General features: G+C 39.8%; 1 protein-coding gene and 1 pseudogene across 4 annotated transcripts in view; both read right to left on the bottom strand.

The window, feature by feature from the left end:
- The window catches only part of DIP2B (disco interacting protein 2 homolog B), a 194,834-nt gene extending 185,878 nt beyond the window's left edge, over positions 1-8,956 (bottom strand). For 3 of the 4 annotated variants that reach the window (XM_032492801.1, XM_032492803.1, XM_032492802.1), the window contains exon 1: positions 8,711-8,955. In XM_032492801.1, the coding sequence (XP_032348692.1) occupies positions 8,711-8,810 (100 nt within the window). In that variant the 5' untranslated portion in view covers positions 8,811-8,955. Of the gene's footprint in view, positions 1-8,710 lie in introns of all 4 variants that reach the window. The other variant, XM_032492804.1, reaches the window with a different exon arrangement.
- A 2,159-nt stretch (positions 8,957-11,115) lies between these two features.
- LOC102517760 lies at positions 11,116-11,744 on the bottom strand (annotated as a pseudogene).
- Positions 11,745-19,603: the final 7,859 nt, after the last annotated feature.

Below are 19,603 nucleotides of genomic sequence, written 5' to 3'. Positions count from 1 at the left end.
TCCTAAGAAAAGTCGGGCCCAACAATTAAAATGGAAAAGAATTTTGCTAAAACTACTTGAAACATGATTCAGGGAGATGGACACAGATGGAGGTGTGGAACCACTGTGGGGTTTGGAGCCAAGCCGATTTGGGTTCCAACCCCAGAACACTATACTTTGAGGCTTCACGTTCCTTAACAAGTCTCTACAGAATGGAAACGACACACCTATCTTTAGGAGTTGTTAGGATTTAGAAACACATTTCAAAGATCTGTCTGAGGTCACACAGTAAGGAGCAGAAACAGGACTTGAACCTGGTTCTAAATGACTCAAGTTCAGTGTTCTCTCTCCTTGGTCATTCATTTCAGAACATTAGTTACTGGTAGGGAGAAAGGGAAAGACCAGGTCATGTGTAACACTGGCAGGATCGGGCACACTCTGCATTCCACACAAGGTTCAGGTGCTTTTCACTAGCTCAGTTCCCTCATCATCATAATAGGAGCTCTTTATTCAGCACCTACTTACCGGCCAGGCAGGGTATATAAATAAGTGCTAAGCACAGGGCTTGTTACATAATAAGCACTCAATAATTGACTGCTACTTATATAGAGATCTTAACTTCCTAAGAGAGCTTAGAAAAGGCTAGTTTCTTACAGGAAATTGAATGGAACAGAAATTAACTAGGCAGAAAAAGGGGAAGAACATGCTAGAGTGGGCACTTCTCAGAGAAAGGCGATGTGTAAAAGGTATGGAAGTGAAAAGGCACCATACATTCAGGGAAGAACAAGTCACTAGGCATGGCTGGAGAAGAGAGAAAACATGGAAGGTGCAGGAAGCAGGGCCAAAAAGACAGGTGGGTCTTGATACACAAAAGATGCTTGGATTCTATCCTGTGGATAGGGGAAGCCAATGGAAAATGTTAAACAGGAAAAGGACACAATTAGATCCTTGTTTCAGAATGATCATTCCATCACACAATAGAGAAGGATGAAATGGAGGGAGAAGAGACTGAGGCAGGCAGAAGAGTTAGGGATCTACTGCAATAGTCTCAGCAAAAGATGGTAACAGCCTGAACAAAATGGTCTCAGCAAAAGATGGTAAGAGTCTGAACAAAGACTGAAATCATGGGAATGGGGATGAGAAAGCAGAACCAACAGGACTTAGTTACCCATTAGAAGTTAAGGATGACCACCAAGTTTTTGACCTGGGTAAGTGGACATTCTGAAGTAGGAAATATTTGTAGAGCAGGTTGAAACAAGGATTACAGTTTAGACAGTTTACTGAGTTACAGGGTGGGGTTTGTTTTTTTTTTTTTTTGTAATTTTTTTTTCGTTTACTAAGTTACAGTTGTCTGCGGGAATCAATGGGATGTTTGGAGCAGAGGGCAGTCAAGGCTAGAGACACAAACTAGGGGGCCATCTCCCGGCTGTGACAGCTGAAGCCCTGGGCATAGATGAGATTACTCAGCAAGTGTATGTGAAGTGAGCTGAAGGCTAATGACAGACATCAGGAACACCCACACCAGTGGAAGACAGAGAAAAAGCCCACGAGAAAGCATAAGAAGGAACAGTTAGAGGGCTGGAAGGAAATGACATCATAAAAGCTAAAAGAGACTTTTATGAAGATACTGGTCCACAGTATCTAATGCTGCAGAGAAAGATGCTGTATCCAGCAGGTACTTTTCATTGTGAAATTAGAAGTCACCAGTGGCCTTGAAAGCACTTGTTTCAGAGGCTTGATGAGGCAGAAGCCATGGACTGAGGAGTGAATAAAGGTAAGAAATAAGATAAAGCAAATTTAGGCTACACGTTCTAGAATCTATGACTGGGAGAGAATGCTAGCACACGAGAGCAAACAGATTCCAATACAAGATCGTGGGAAGACACTTTTTTTTAAGATGGGAGAGACTTCAGCATATTTATAGGCTGAAGGGAAGGAGCCAAGTGTTAAGTGAGAGGCTAACGATGAGAGGAAAAGACAAAAGACTGTGAATGAATAGATCAATCAATGAAGTAAGATCCCAAGATCCCAGAAGAGAAGGGATGGTACTGAGAACACAGTCAGAAGGACATGCTACAGATCAGGAGGGGGACAGTTCTTCCTCTGAGAAAAGAAGAGGATAAGCGTGGGAACTGATACAGATAAGCTTGTGAGTGTTGAGGAGCGCAGCTGAGGGAGTTTGGCTTTCCTCACAAGCTAGTAAGAATGAAAAGTGGTAATACATTGACTTGGTTCTTAACTTTGCTTCATAGTCCTCTTTAAGAAACTGATGAAAACTGTAGACTCTGCTCCACCAAAAAGGCACATAGGCACTCACATTCAAAATTTTTTGCACACAATTTCAGAGAGTTCCCAGGTCCACTGAAGCCAACCCATGCAACCAAAGAGTCTGTCGGCTGTGTATGAATTCTGAAGATATTTTGCTCATAAAGGGGCATCCACATGGGAAAGCAACTTATCCATTATAAGCACAAACATATGAAAAACTCTTACTTAAACTCAATACTCAATCCCCAAAAAGGTTCTATTTGATGTGCATAAAAGCACTTACTTAGACTCCAGGGATAAAGGATACAGGAGACCATCCCTGCCTTCATGAAACTTAGAATTTAAAGATGAGTGACAGAGCCTTAGATTTAGTGATGGCTTTAGATAAAAATAGTATTTTTAAAAGATGAAAGATCAATCTACAGCCAACCCTTAGGTCTAAAGATGAAAGACTGAACAAGGCTGGTGGTAAATGCAATTCAAAGGAAAAATGGATGCAAGAAAACTTTTGAAGGAGGAACCGAAAGGATTTGTTCACTAAGGACAAGTGGAGGAAAAGGAAGAGTCAAAAACCATTTGAAGGTGGAGCAATCACATATGCCTTTTCATAGCTTGGAGACGCCTGAGTCTAAGAAACCATGCTTAAATTCCAGAGCCATTTGCCGGAACCTACAGGCTTGGAAATGTACGAATGCCAGATGTCTGTGTGAAACAAACCAGCTACTCTTTTCTGCCCTAGTCAACTGCTTGTAGTGACCCAACACGTGTTGAACGAGGCTAGAGGGTGTCGACAGGAGCAACTGATGGCAGAGTGAAGTCTTACTTACAGAAAAAAAAAAAATTATACAAATTGATTCCATTCACCACTTCATATACAGCCATATTCTGTGAAGTAACACAAGATACTAAGAACAGCCAAGTCACTATGCATCCACTCACTATCAGAAACAATAAAGATTACATGTACCAAGCACTCACTGCACGGACACACCACACTCAACTGTTCTCCTGGGATCTCATTTTAAATCTGCTTACAACTCTGATAAGGATGTCATTCCTTTTATTTTTAAGAACTGAGGAAACTAAAACCAGGAAGGTTAGGCAGTCTGTCCAAGGTCACAGAGCAAAGTGACAGGCCAGGACTTGGACTCAGGCCCACCAGATGCCAAAACCCGTGCTCCTCAAATGATCACCCAACCACAATTTGTGCCAAAATCAAATCCCCAAGACAGACTTTATGTTTCAATTCAAACTGAACTGAGGTGAACAAAAATTTATTGTACTCCTAAAAAAATACAAGAAAGAAATCATTGAGGAGCTGTTGAAAGGCATTAAACAATGACTTCTGTAGGAGCTTACACTGAGGCTTATTTAATTAATAAATCAGAAAACCTGTGATTGGCAAAAATGATATAAACTGTGAATGCTGTAAGGTCTGAAGCAAGACAGCTCACAGTGGTCAGGGGCAGGTTTAGAAAAAAAAAGCAGTACTTCAACTAAACTCGTAAAGAACTGTGAGAAATTGTGCAGATAAGCAGGAAGGAGTGCTTCAAAGAGCATTTCTGATTAATCATGAGAGAGGACTATGAAGAACGGTAATAATTATAATACAAATACATGTGAAGGGCCTTTCTAGCCAATCATCTGAACTTTCAACCCTGAGCTGCTAATCCTCACTCAGGCCAGGAAAGAAACTGGCCACCAAGGGCTGGGCTGAGAGTGAAGGGTTAGCGATTTCTCTTACTCAAAAATCCAGCTCCATGTTATGGGACTGTCAAACAACAAGATTAAATTTTCAAAACACACACCAGAACTTGGGTGTCGAAACAAGTGCTATAGTTTACAGTAAGGTGAATCATTCTTCCAACGAATGTGTCTGTCACTTCTCTTCTGAAACGGCCCTCAAAACCAGTTTACCATCATTCTAATTTTTTGATAGTCACAACTGAAATACATTTATATTCATTCCAATTTTTTTCCTTCTTTACTTCTATTTTTTATTGAAGTATAATTGACTTATGATGCTGTGTTAGCTTCCAGTGTGCAGCACAGTGATTTATACATATATATATGTTCTTTTTCATATTCTTTTTCATTATGGGTTATTACAAGATACTGAACACAGTTCCGTATGCTATACAGTAGGACCTCGTTGAATGTTTTCATTCTTGGCTAGTTTGGACTCCAAAAGAACATCAACCTGCTTTCCTCTACCTGACACCAAGCAACCTATACAATGAAATTATACCTTCAAAGAATTAAAATTTGCCACCATGAGGATTTTCAAAGGAATGTGCAGCAGGCTCTGACAGCAATTCCTAAAGATGACTTTCAACCAAAGACATGTATAGTACACCAAAAATACAGACATGCACTCAGAGGGTAGATCACTTAGATCATGCCCAGTTTTGGTTATTTAAAAATCCACACACTTTCTTTTCTTAATACTCCCAACATCAGGTATGACAACAGCTTACACATATTTTCTGATAAAGGTGTTTCTTATAAATTCACGACAATAGTACATATTTGAGGGGGAAGCGGCCCACTTTCCTACTGTAAGTAAAGAAAAGGATTTACCAGTTTTCTGATGGCTTAATTCCAGCTGCCCACTTGGGAGACTGTGGAACCCCCCTCAGGCCAGGATCTCTCCCCTTTCTTCCTCAGCTCCCCCTCCTCTGCCCAAGTCCTAAAGGGATTCACTTCAACTCTTAGGAAGTAGCCCTCTTTTCCCCTCCACCTTCAGGAGGGACCTGTACCTTGCTTTGAGGACTGCCGAGACATGTGATGACACAGACAGGAGAAAGGGAGGATGTGACCGTGTTTGTTGTTTTCGTGCGCAGAGAAGTATTCAAACAAAACAAGGGAGGGTGCCTTCCTGTAAGTGCTATTTTACCTTAAGTATCTTTCCAGTTGTCATCTGGGGACTGTTCTCAGACACCGAAAGACTTGCACTCCTTCCGACAGGTCACAGAACTGCGGGATTTACAGCCTTCCTCCCTTCACACTTGGGACTGAACTGCACCAGCTAAATCACAGCCCTCTCCACCAGCCTCACAATCCACTCTCGGATTTGTGGTTCTCTGCTGTTTGTTTTTCACGATGACAAAGCAGACGGCTTCCTCTTTTCTTAGAAGGCAGTCTCTGTATAGAACTCCCATGTACTGCTACGTTGGTATTTTTAAGGATTCCCCTCCTGGACTCCGAGCTCCTTGAAAGTTAACATGGCACCCTGCTCACCTCTGTATCCCTAGCACATGGTAGGCAGAAAAATCAATGTCTGCCGAATCAGATAAATGAATGATAGATTTGAAAGAGATTTCAGAAAGAGAATCAACAGGACTCTTTGGAATTGTGGCACACAACTGTTTTGCAGCATTTCCTTACTTAGATGAAAATTAGTCAATAGCTTGTGCAATAACAGTAAAGATTTAAATCATTTGATGGTAACAGATGCCATAATTACATGGCAGCTTAAGATAATGGCACTGATTAGTGAGCAACTTTAGACAAAACACTTAACCTTCCTGAGTAAGTTTTCCCTTCTGTTAAACTGGGGGGGGGAAAGGGAGAGAAGTGTTAATACTATCTATTCTACCTAATCACGAAGTTGTCATAGTGAGGCTCAAGTGACACTATGTATAAGCTCATTACACAAAGACAATGTATTATCAGACAGATTTAAACAAATTCTCGTCATCAGCATTATTTTACGTGCATACACTGGACTACAATATATGAGTGAAGTTCAAACAGAGCTTATTGACAAACATAATAAATACGATAAAACATGTGCATCATAAAAAAAATTTCAATCATAGGAATACTTGTAGAACCCCCCTATCTATTCAGTTCGTCTACAGAAAAGCTTGTGATTATGTGTCAGTTCAATTTTAAGTGATTCTCAGCGTCACAGCGTCGGGCTGTGCTTTTTGCTGCAAGAGCAGGAGGCTTTCAGCTCCAAGTCCACCGTGACCGGTGATCGTCCTGAAGCCCCAGACACAGCACTGGGCTCTGCGACGCGCTCTGCAGCAAACAGCCGAGGGAGGCCCGACCTGCGTCACAGCGCAGAGCTGGCTCGTCTGGGACCAAAGCCTGCAGCTGCAAACACAGGCAAGCACAGAGAAAATTCTTCAACAATTCTGCACAGCTCAGACTATCACTAACAGGGCCCAACTACAGCCTGAACCTTAAAAAACGAATAGAATCGAGGAATGAGTGCGCCAAAGTGAGCAACACAATAAACATGTAGTTATAAAGCATCTTTTTTTTTTCAAGAAGAAAAAAGTACTTTTGTCAGAGCAGTAAGTGTAGAGAAAATGTAAAACTAACAAAGGTTCCTTTATAATACGCTACAGACACCACAAATAGCAACATGCTCTAGATTTGGGGGTTGCTGGGTGGTTTCAACTTCACTTAAATTCCTTAAAATGTCTACCTACTTCTTCAGTCAACCACCCTCTGTACTTTAAGCAAGACAGATGGCCAAGATGCTGATACTGCAGGAACAATGTTTCTCAACTATTTTTTTTTTCCGGTTTTCCATTGCTAAGAGATGAAATACAGAAGAGTGTAGTATAAATCTTTAAGGAACCAACTCAGACTGTCACATGCCAAACCAGAACAATCCTGCATCAGAAAACAAACCATACACTTGTCCTTAAAAATGTTTAAGACTAGGCATCACGGTTTGTAGGAGTTTCACACCTTCCTGAAGCAGAGAAAGGTGAGCTAATCAGTGTGAGTCCTAGAAATAGTTCCTCGGAAGCATCTCTAGAAACACCCAGAGAAGTATGTGATAATCAGCTGGAAGCAGATATACCAAGAATAAGGAGCTTTCAGGATTTCCCTCTCCATGTGAAAGCAATCAACTCCTATTTTTAATCTCACTCTGACGCAAACATCCAAACTTCTCTCCTCCTGGCTAATCAAAGAAAGCTGATTTGTTACTATAAAGTAACTGCTTTAAAAGTCTGATTTGAATGAAAGTTATCACAGATTGAATGACATGATGTATTCTGTGAGGCAGAACCAAGACGGCAATGCCCTAAACATTTCACAGAAACACACTCATCCCCCACAACGGATTCTATGGACTGGCCAAAGAATAACTTTCCAATTGATTAACTGAAAAATAATATGTTGATAATTAAGTGCAAATGAGACCAGCATTTCCCTATACACTGGGAAAACCTAACAGGGTTATTAAAAATAATTATTTCACTCGTGCCCAACTGCCTTTATAACACTCAGGTCTACTTGTGGTTTTTCACTGTAAAGGACTGAGGAGTGGGAGAGAGAATGCCTTGATAACTCAACAAAAAGTCAGAACTCTCCTGGGAACTTGTCACGTTCTTCTTTTCCAATTAACAATTTTTTAATCCACTTGAAAAATGCCAGTGAAGAGGGCCTTTGGCAAAGAACTCAGTAAGAATATGCAGCTCTGGGGTCGCCAGCACAGTACCGACATGAAGCTTGCAGAAAATGCTGCTTTTGTCTCAGAGGCAGCCTGTGATAAAAACAGGAACTTTGTGGACAACTGATCCCAACTGCACAAGAAGCCTGATCACATGCCCACAACAGAGCAACGTTTCTCTCATTGTTGTCCAGGGACTTTTCTAATAATAGTGGCTTGATTTATTCCATTCTTTTAATTCTCAAAAATCAATCCGACCCTCCTGTAACAGTCCATTGTCAAAAGAAAGGGGGTGCCCGCCAGGATTTGCATACAACCGGCAGCCACCTCTCTCCCTCCCTCTTCAAAGACTCCAAAAGACGTTCAGATGCGGAAAATTCAGCCCGAACAGCGGCACCAGGAAAAAGCCCCTTATGACAAAGATGGTCTAAAAGCAGCCCCGAGTGTCTCCGGCGGGGTTAATGCCACTGCTTCTGGCCTCCCTAGGACCCTCAACGGCCCACTCTGCTTCTATCTCACTCCTGTCACTGGGGAGGCATCTCGCATTGTTAGAGAAGGAGGAAGACGAAATGCTGCGGATTTCCTCTGTCTTTCTCTTTTTCTGAAGAGGGGGAAGGGGAGCTGAAACTGGCGTGGGGCCCTCCCCTCGAAAAGGGTAGAGGAGGACGGGAGAAAGCTGTCAGCCACCCAGCTCGCGGCCTCACCCCCACCCCACCCCCACCGTGCCCCGACGCCCGGGCAGCGGCGGGAGGGCGCAGCTTTGTCTCGGGTTTTGGGGGGCAGGGGGCTCAGCTACAGCCCGGGCCTGGGGAGGACCCTGTCCCCAAGCCCCTGCTTACCCCCTCCCAGGAAACACAATGAACCACGCAGAAACCCACTTCTCGGGGTGGGAGAGGAGGGGAGCGACCCTTCAGAGCCCGGGCCAGATTTCCGGCGCCCTCCTCCCCTCTGCCCGCACGGCCACCAGGGCGCGCGGCGGGGACCCGGTCTCCCCTCGCCGCGAGCCGCAGCGGCGCCCGGGCGCCCGCTCCCCCGCCCGGCTCCTACCCTCAGAGAGCTCCAGCTCCAGCTCCGCCAGCTGCGCCCGCACTTCGGGCGGCAGCGCCGCCACCGCGGCGGGCGCGGGCTCCAGGCCTCGCTCCGCCATCCCGGCTCTGCCAGCCACTCTCCGGAAGACAAGCGAGGGGGCCGAAAGAGGGACGGACTGACGCGGGCCCACACCCCGGCTACAGGATCCGGCTCCGGCCGCCGAGCGCCGCCACCGCCGCCGCTGCCGCCGCCATGAGCGAGGGTCACGTGAGGGCGGCGGCCCCGCCCCCGGGCCGCGGTCGCGCCGCCTCCGCAGCCCAGTCAAGCTGACTAACGAGCTAAGGGCGCCCTCTACTGGGAGTCTCCTGAAACGACGCGCTCAAGCCCGCCACCCCGATTTCTCCCAGGCGAAATGGGCTCATGGTGTTGATGTCCACATGGACGTAGAGCTTACCTTTTAGAAACTCACGAGCAAGGAGTTTTCAAGGGCTCCAGGTCTTGCTTTTTCCAGTTCTCCTCACCTAGCAGTGTATGCCTTTGTCTTGTTCCTTCTTCCTTTTACCTCTGATTAATACCTACCCTTTTGTGAGGACAGTTCTTTCCCTGGGGTTTTCCGATCCCATATACCAGGAACACTTTCTTTCTATTTCAATTTTGGCATTTAAGACAAAGGAGGGAGAATCTGCCTCCTCCTGCCTGGTCTTCTAACTACTTGCAAGAGGGGAACTTCGTCTTCATCTTTTTATCCTAGTATTAATATTTTAATTCAGTATAAGGACTCAGGCGTGTGTATTTTCACCAGAAACTACTGGGGCAGATGCTTTAAATTCATTCATAGTCCTTCTTTAATAGCATTGAATCTTTATTTTTTTATGCCAAAACTCCCCTACACAATTTGAGAGAATTCAGTATTTTTACTTCCCTTCCATGCTGATCCAAAATTAGCTCTATAAGAATAAGGCCTCGGTATTTACTCGTTAGTAGTTTCCAGACCGTATTATATCACTCATGGGCTGGAAGGGGAAAAATTTTTTTTTAAGTTGAGAAAAGAATTTCAGCTTGAAAAAAGGCATGTGACATCATGGCTGATTGGGAGGTGGACTTGGAAATTTCCTTTTAACTGCAACAGTGTAATGAGACCAATCCATTTACTTTTTCTATTTCTAGCTTAATCCAGCAGGCACTAGAGGCATAAAAATGGGTAAAAAACGAACAAACCAACCTTCTATTTGGAGGAATATGCCTGTAGGAAATGATGTAAAGGCAAATAGTAAACTATACAACGATATGTAGAAAATTAAAACGAAATTACAGGGAAGAGACAAATCTTCCATGCATAAGAACTCCAGGTAAGTTAGGTAACTATTCCTCCCTTCTACGCGGTGGAGCTTAACTCCTCACCACTTGAGTGTGGACTGTATTTGGTGACTTGATTCCGAAGAGTAGATTATGCAAAGAGAAAACCAAAAGTAACTTTCCAGTGGAAAAACCTGGCAAACACAACCTCAGCCAACTGATCCAAATTAGCGTCATTAGTCCTGTTGAGCGTTTGAATCCCTTGTTATGATGTGGTGAAAATGGTGCTTTACTTCTATAGTCTTTCTCCCCAAAATGTGTAACTCTAATCTAACCAGGAGAAAACCCCAAGTTGAGAGATGTTCTACGAAGTGTCTGACCTACACTTCAGAACTGTCAAGGTTGTCATCAAAAACAGTGAGAAACTGTCACAAACCAGAAAAGCAGAAAGAGACATGATGGTTACAAAAAATGTGGTATCTGGATGGAATCCTGGAACAGAAGAAGGACATTAGAGGAAAACTGATGAAATCTAAATACACCATGGAGTTTAGCTAATAGTATGTACTAATGCTGGTTCCCTAGTTGTGGTAAACATACCATAATAATGTAAAATATTAACAATATTGTGAAAACTAGATGAGGGGTACGTAGGAACACTCTGTATTCTCTTGGCAACTTTTCGGTAAATTTAAAACTATTGTAAAATGTTTATTTATGGGGTGGGAAGGGATAAATTGGGAGTTCAAGATTTGCAGATACTAACTAATATATATAAAATAAACAGTAAGTTTATACTGTTTAGCACAGGGAACTATATTCAATATCTTATAGTAACTTACAGTGAAAAAATATGAAATAAATATATATATGTTCATGTATGACTGAAGCATTATGCTGTACACCAGAAATTGACACATTGTAAACTGACTATAGTTCAATAAAAATATATATACCAAAAAATAAATAAAATAAAATAAAATAAAATGTTTATTTAAAATAAAGACGGCATGCTTAGCATGTACGAGGCCCTGAGTTCAATCCTCAGTACCTCCATTAACAAAAAAATTAAAAAGAAAAGAAATAAAATAAAGACAGACCAGGGGGAAGTTTTAAAATATTCCCAACATACGTTTAAGTACAAAAAGTATTATAACACATAGCTACCTATTACACTGCTTTTAGAAATATCAACATTTACCATGTCTTATTCTTTACATCGGGTAGTTGCCTGAAAAGCTTCATCCCTAGGCCCTGTCTTTATTTGACATAAATCAAAGCTTTCTCAGTGTGAACAACCATATCCCTAGAGTGTTTGTCAGAAATAAGCAGTGGGTCGCCAGATGAGGGATTCCTTTTGTTCCCACGAAGATCATTCTCATTTTGCACAACTTGCACTTGGCCTCCTCAGGTGCAATTGAATGGACAGCAAAGTGACCCTTGATGTCATAGATCAGACAGAAATTGTCTTTAGTCTTGTCAATGCTGATGACATCCATAAAACCAGCATGTGGGTTATATCAGTGTGGACCTTGCCATCAATCTTAATGAAATGCTGCGTGCAGATCTTTTTTACTTCATCACCTATTAAGGCATACTTAAGTCTGTTCCTTAGGAAAATGATGACAGGGAGACATTCCCTTAGCTTGTGGGGGGCTGGTAGATGGATGAGGAGCAGACACACTGATCAGCTTTTCCAGCATCCAATGCTTTGAGCTGCTACACACTTCAGGTGCTTCTTGGGATCATGAGCCATGACTGCACTAAGCACAAAAAGTTATTTTTTCATTTTTTAATTGAAGTATAGTTGATGTACAATATTACAAAAGTTACAGGTGTACAACATAGTGATTCACAATTTTTTAAGGTTATATTACATTTATAATTACTAAGAAATACCGGCTATATTCCCTATGTTGTACAATATATCCTTGTATCTTATTTATTTTACACATAATAGTTTATACCTTTTAATGCCCTCCCCCTGTCTTGCCCCTCCCCCTTCTCTCTCCCCATTGGTAACCACTAGTTTACTCTCCATATCTGTGATTCTATTTCTTCTTTGTTATATTCACTGGTTTTATTTTTTAGATTCCACAAAAAGTGATGTCATACAGTATTTGTCCCTCTTGGCCTGGCTTATTTCACTTAGCGTAATGCCCTCCAAGTCCATCCATGTTGTTGCAAATCGCAAAATTTCATTCTTTATTATGGCTATTATTCGACTACATCTTCTTTATCTATTCTTCTGTTGATGGACACTTATGTTGTTTCCATATCTTGGCAATTATAAATAATGCTGCTATGAACATTGGGGGTGCATGTATCTTTTCAAATTAGTGTTTTCATTTTTTTTTGGATATATCCCCAGAAGTAGAAAGCTGAGTCATGTGGTAGTTCTATTTTCCGTTTTTTTGGGAAATCTCCATACTGTTTTCCATAGTGGATGCACCAATTTACATTTCCACCAACAGAGTACGAGGGTTCTCTTTTCTCCACATCTTTGCCAATACTGATTATTTGTGTTCTTTTTGATGATAGCCATTCTGACAGGTGTGAGGTGATAATCTCATTGCAGTTTTAATTTGCCCTTCTCTGATGATAATGAGCATCTTTTCATGTGTCTATTGGCCATCTGCATGTCCTCTTTGAAAAAAAATGGGTATTCGGGTCTTCTGTCCATTTTTCAATCAATTTTTTTATGTTGAGTTGTATAAGCTGTTTCTATATTTTTGGATATTAATCCCTTAGCAGTTATATCATTTGCAAAAATTTTCTTCTGTCCAGTAGGTTGTCTTTTTGTTTTGTTGATGGTTTCCTTTGCTGTGCAAAAAGCTTTTAAGTTTAATTAGGTCCCATTTGTTTATTTTTGCTTTTATTTCCTTTGCTTTAGGAAACAGATCCGAAAAAAATATTGCTATAATTTATGTCAAAGAATGTTCTGCCTGTGATTTTTTCTAGGAGTTTTATGGTTTCCAGTCTTACATTTAGGTCTTTAATAATCCATTTAGAGTTTATTTTTATATATGGTGTTGGAGAATGTTTTAATGTCACTATTTTACATGAAGCTGTCTACTTTTCCCAGCACCACTTATTGAAGAGACTGTCTTCTCCGTTGTATAATCTCAGATAAGAAAAAAGAAATTTAAACGTTGATCACCACATTACCCAAATCTGGATGACACTTGTGTTTCCTCAGGGAAACCATGTCCACAGTGGGTGATCAATGTGTTAAAAAATCCAAATTGGAAAGGAAGCAGTAAAACTGCCACTATTTGCAGACATCATATCATACATAGAAAATCCTAAAGATGCTACCAAAACTACTAGAACCCACCAATGAAGTTTTACTTCTTTATTTTTAATCTTTCTCCCTTCCTCCCTGTGTGTGTCTAACAAATCAATTAAGTCATTTACATTTAGTGGGATTACTGATATATTGACTTATTTCTTCCTTATTTAATGTTTTCTGTTCATCAATCTTTGTTTCTTCTTCCTATTATTGAATTAATAATGTGTTGGATAGTACTTCTTAATGTATTCTGCTGGCTTGGGAGCTACAGAGTGTATTCCTTTTTTTTTTTTTTTTGGTGTGGATCTTTTCAAAAGTTTTAACAATATTTTCTACAGACACAAGTATCTAAACATGCTTTAACTACTTGATTCATCTCCATCCTCATTATTTTGTTATTACCTAGAAATTTAATTTTAACTTATTTAAACACAAACATTTAAAGAATACCACCAAGCTGTATTTTGCTGACATATTATCAATTTCTGTGGTTGACATTATTTCTTATATTCTCTGTTTTCCTTCTGGGCTTGTTTTTTCTTGCTGATGTACATCCTTAATAGTTCTTTTAGGGAAGGTATGTGGAAAATAAATTCCCTTAGTCTTTAGTATCTGAAATTTTATTTATTTTATTTTTAATTAATTCATTAATTATATTTTGACTTAATGCTAAATGACAGCTTACCCAGGTATAAAATTCTAGGTTAGGAGTCATTTTCCATTAGCATTTTGAAGTTCACTTCACTGTATTCTGGCAAGCACAGTTGTTGATAAGAAGTCTACTGCCAGTTTGATATTCCTATTCTTGGGTAATCTGTTTTCGCTCTGATTTTCTGTTTCTCTCTCATGTTTCATAGTTTCATTATAAAGTGTCTAAGCATCTATTTGTTTTATTTCATCCTTGCATAGCTATTCAGAATGTATTCAGATTTTTTTTTATTCAGTGCTCAAAACTATCAGCTATTTTCTCAAAAATTGTTTCTCTCATATATTCTGGAAATTCTTCTAGATATATTTTGGGGCTGTTAAATCTCTTCTTCCTGTCTCTCTACTGCTTTTTCAGGTTCTTTTGTGTCTCTGACTCTTTTCTGCATACTGGGTATAGTATTCAATGATGTTTTTTCTCGGCTACTGTTTGTATGGTATATCTTTTTTTGTCCTTTTATTTTCAACCCATCTGTCTCTTTAAATCTAAAATGTGTCTCTTTTAGACAGAATGTAGTTGGATCATGTTTATTTTAATCCATTCTGCCAATCTCTGCCCTTTGGAGTGTTTACTTCATTAACATTTAATGTAGTTACTAAGATTTACATCTCCTATTTTCCTATTTGCTTTCTATGTGTCATGTACTGCTTTTTTTGTGTCAAATAGATATTTTCTAGAATACTATTTTACTTTTCTTGTTATTTTGCTTTCTTTATGGTTGCCCTTGGGGATTACAATGAACAACTTAAAACAATCTAGTTTAGATTAATATCTACTTACTTTTAAATAGCTCTGTTCCTTAAAACTCCTTTGTGCTATTATTGACAAATTACATCTTTATACAATATATATCCAGTGGTCATCCATACAGTTCTATAATTATTGTTTTATGCAGTTATATTTTAAATCAGAAGAAAAGCGTTACAAGTAAAATATCCATTCATACTGTATTTTTATTATAGCTACCTTTACCAGTGCTCTTCATTTCTTCATGTGGATTCAAGTTACTGTCTAGTGATCTCTCATTGATTCCTGAATGACACTCACTTCTTATAGAAAGAGTGACAAATTTAGTTTTTGTTTATGTAAGAATGTCTTAACATCTTCATTTTTGAGGATAGTTTTGCTGGACATAGAATTCTTAGGTGATAGTTTTCTTCCCTCAGCACTTTGAATGTCATTCCACTGCCTCTGGCCCCCATGGTTTCTGATGAGAAGTCAACTATTAATTTTATTGAGAATCTTTTGTGCATAATGAGTTGCTTTTTTTCATGCTGCTTTCAAGTGTTCTGTCTTTTGTCTTTTGGCAATTTAATTACAGTATGTCTAGATGGGAATCTCTGAGTTTTTCTTATTTGGAGTTTATTGAACTTCTTGAATGTGCAGATTAATGTTTCTCATCACATTTGGGGAGTTTTCAGGCATTATTTCTTCAAATGTTACTTCTTATTTCACTCTCTCCTCTCCTTCTGGGACTCCCATTATATACATGTTCATATACTTCATGGTGTCTCACAGGTCTCTGAGATTTTGTCCATTTTATTTCATTTGTTTTTCTTACTGTTAACTCAAACTGGATAATCTCAATTGGCCTAGTGTCTTGTTTGGTGATCCTTTCTCCTATCAGTTCATATGCTGTCCCTATGGTAATTTAAAAATTTCAGTTATTGTACTTTCCAACTCCAGAATTTTTATTTAATTATTTTTAATATTTATATCTCTTTAATGATATTCTCTATTTGGTCAGACATTATTCTTATATCATCCTTTGTTTTTTTAAATTTTCTCTCTTTTGTTGAGGGGATGATTAAGTTTATTTACTTAATTTTTTAATGGAGGTACGGGGGATTGAACCCAGGACTTTGTGCATGCTGGGCATGCATTTTACCACTGAGCTATACCCTTCCATCCCCTCATATCATCCTTTAATTCTTTAGACATGGTTTCCTTTAGTTCTTTAAACATATTTATAATAGCTGATTTAAATTTTGTCTAGTAAATTCAATGTCTGGGCTTCCTCTGGGACAGTATGTATTCATTACTTCTTTTCCTGTGGACCCTACTTTCCTGTTTCTTTGAATGTCTTGTAATTGTTGAAAACTGGTCGTATAGTATGACAACTCTGGAAAGCAGATGTTCCTCTCTTCCCCCATGGTTTGTTGTTAGAACTCTTTGTTGTGGTTTTTGTTGCCACTTGTGCAGTGATTTACTGGACTAATTCTGTAAAGTCTGTATTCTTTGGTAAGTGTGACCGCTGGGTCTTACTCAGTTAGCTTGATGTTCAGCTCATGATTACACAGAAATTTTCTTTAAAGCTTTGAACTGTTAAGTCTCCCAGACTTTGCTGAAAGGCAGTCTTTGTGTGTGTGTTGGGGCATGCCTTCAAACCTCCAAAGGCGATTTACAGCTCTGCTTTAATCTTCACTTCCTGCTTGTGCAGAACCTCAAGGTCAGCCAGAGGAAATGTTAGGGTCTTCTTAGGTTTTTCTTGGGCATGCACACAACCCTGAACATGCACATGACCTTCTAGTTGTCAGGGAATATGTCAGAACTTCTCTTTGAACATCTCATTCCTGAGTTTTTACTTTTAAGATTTTTGATTCAGACTCTTGTGAGTCCCAGCTGGCATTATAACCACAGACAGATGCAATATGAGACAATTGCCAATGATTATTTTTGACAAACACTCTAGGGATATGGTTGTTCACACTGAGAAAGATCTGATTTATGTCAAATAAAGACAAGGCCTGGGGATGAAGCTTTTCAGGGAACTGTCAGATAGATCAAATATGACTGTTCTCTGGGAATGGGACTTCTGGTGGTTCCAAACCCCTACCCCTCCAGTAGCTGCTAGGCTTCTTGTTTTCAAGGCTACTGCAGAAATGGGGTGAAGAAGATAGATCTGAACAGATCAAGTTAAAACACCACAAAGTTTGCTGTTCTTACTGAGATTCAGCTGCCTTTTTTAGACAAAAGCTCTTTAGATCATTGCAAGTCTTTGGTTAATTTCCAGATTTCTGAAACTGTTTAGATAATTTTTTGCCAGTATTCTCATTACTTTTGTGGAGGAGTGTGTTTTCAAAAGTCCACGCTCTGCCATTCTGATTGTAATGTATTTTGGAAAATCGGATTACAAGCTCATTTCTTGCGAGAAGAACTTTATTCTTCTGTATATCATTCCCTAATAGTCTTATTTGGCTTTCTCCAGGTTCCTAGAGCCCCAGCACAGTACCATGTCTTAAATTGATTATTCAAATCACTTATATCTGGATAGTATTGAGGATACAGCCAATGTAGTCACCAGTGCGGTCAGTTCCCTTTCTCAAGCCTTTCCACTTTTTCCTGTTTACAGCTTCATTGAAGCCTTCTCTTCAGATGGCAGGCAGCAGCTTTGTTTTGAGCCACTGTTCATAACCAGGAGTCTTGACTGCAGCCCCTGGAAGCAATGAGCCTGGTCCTTGATTTCTCCTTCATGCAGAACAATTTTAGTTCCCATTACCCTAATGGATCTAAACTCATAGCCTGTTTTCCCTCCTCTTGGCCCCCAAATTGCACAGGACAAAAGCTTTGGGTCTGTGCTCACTGTTTTATGTTTTTGTTCCATTTAAAGTTCATAAATCATAAACAAATTACCAAGAAAATAAAAAGATGGAAGTGGAATCTATAAATAGGAGATTTTAAAAAGAAAGAAAAAAATTTATGAGAACCTAGACAATTTGAACACTAGATATCTGGAATTATTTTTATATTTTTATATGTGGTAATAGCATTGTGATTATGCAACTTCATTTCATTTTAGTTTTTCTTCAGCTAAGACAGCAGAAGAGATGCTTTATTGTATGCATGTTACATTCAGCCACAACTGAGAACAGAACTAGTCCAGAATATCACAGGTCCAGGGCAAAGGACTAAAAGGGATTGTTTTGATACGAGCATGATGGGTCTCTTAAAGGTGGCAAGGTGATCAGAATGGCAACAGATGTTTCAGATCCACTGAGACAAGTTCTAGACAGTAGGCATGCAGTCCAGCAGTTTCTATCAGCGTCCCTGGCCTCTGGCTTTCCTTGCTTCTGCTTCTGTGGCTTCCATGGGTGTACAGGGTTCACTTGGACCTCTGCCTCATCTTTCTTCTTTTGTGCTTCAGCCTGTGCATTCGCTTCTTCTGCCACTTGGCCCTCATGGCACAGAGGCGTCTCAGAAGATGGTGGCAAGGCCAAGAGCATAACCTTAAAATAGCACTTTTTAAAGGAAAAACATACTCAAATATTTATGGATGAAATGGTAGCAGTAACAGATTAGACGTACCTAAATGATATAGATACGGGGAGTATCACATCCCTTTATCTCTGAGGATCATAAGCCATGGGGTTATATAAGCCCAGAACTCTTGAAGGTGATCTGTCCTGTTGTGTGAAGATTTGCTATATGGACAATGCGGGAGAGAACTCTTTCCTCATTTGGAAGTTGCTGCAAGGACCATGTAAACACTTAACTGATGACGAATCTTTCCTGTCACAGAGAGAGCACACTTGAGGAAGAAGCCAACACACAGCTAGTAGACCAGGCATGGGAGGGGAAAGTGGGGAAGAAAAGTATGAGGGAAGAATGTGAGAGGTAGAGGCTAGAGTAAGATTGGTTAGGCACTTGGATCCAGCTCCATCACTGGACATTTAAAGGAGGCCATTGGCTTCCCTGTACTTGTTTTCTAACCTTTTTTTTTTTTAAGTCCTCTGTTATCAGGCTTCCACTCCTAGTCTGTTGAGTCAGTTTGGTAATGATTACCAATGGACATTTGAGTCGACTCACTTACATGGTATTTACACTACATCTTGAAACTTTTTCCTCCTTTATTTCCTTTAACATCTCTTTCTCCTGCTTCTCTTGTAAGAACATTTAATGCCAGTTTGGGAACTCCTTTTCCTCTGCTTACCTTTTATATTTTAAAAAATTGTTTTTATGTGAAAACATTTCCAAGTATGGAGAATTATACCTGTGTACCTATCTCACTACCTGTTTCTGCTTCAGAACTTTTAAGACATTATAGACACATTTGAAAACCCCATACATTCATCTCTAGTGTTATATACCTCCCTCCTTCCCCAAAGATGGTTATTTAAAAGGTATCCACCATCTTGCAGCTAGTATCATTCCCAAGTATATTAGTATATTTTTATCCTTTTACTATGGGCATCCATAAACAATATACAGCAATTTAAAAACTATAGATAAAAGGTATCAAACTCTACATGTCAATCTAACTTGCTCTTTGAACATTTGACACATAAGAGCTGTCCTAGATCATTCACTTTAAGTGATATATAGTATTCCATCATAAGACATGCTATAATTATTTTTTTGATGGGCACTGTTTTCAGCTTCTCATTGTTAAAAAAAAAACAAAACCCTGCAACATTCTTGTAGTCTCCATGAATCAAGCCCCAGGGTATATATATCACCTAGAAGCAGAATCATGATATTGCAAGTCATGCTCATCAATCTTTCTAAATACAGCCAAATTGCCCTCCAGAAATAGTTTTACCAATTTAATACTCCCATAACAGTATATGAGGACTGTTGTTTCTTCCCATCCTTGCCAAAATAGCATGATATTTGCATA

Source organism: Camelus ferus, chromosome 12 (assembly GCF_009834535.1).
Source record: "Camelus ferus isolate YT-003-E chromosome 12, BCGSAC_Cfer_1.0, whole genome shotgun sequence".
Taxonomy (NCBI): Eukaryota; Metazoa; Chordata; class Mammalia; order Artiodactyla; family Camelidae; genus Camelus; species Camelus ferus.
This window is presented reverse-complemented; position numbering and strand designations above follow the sequence as displayed.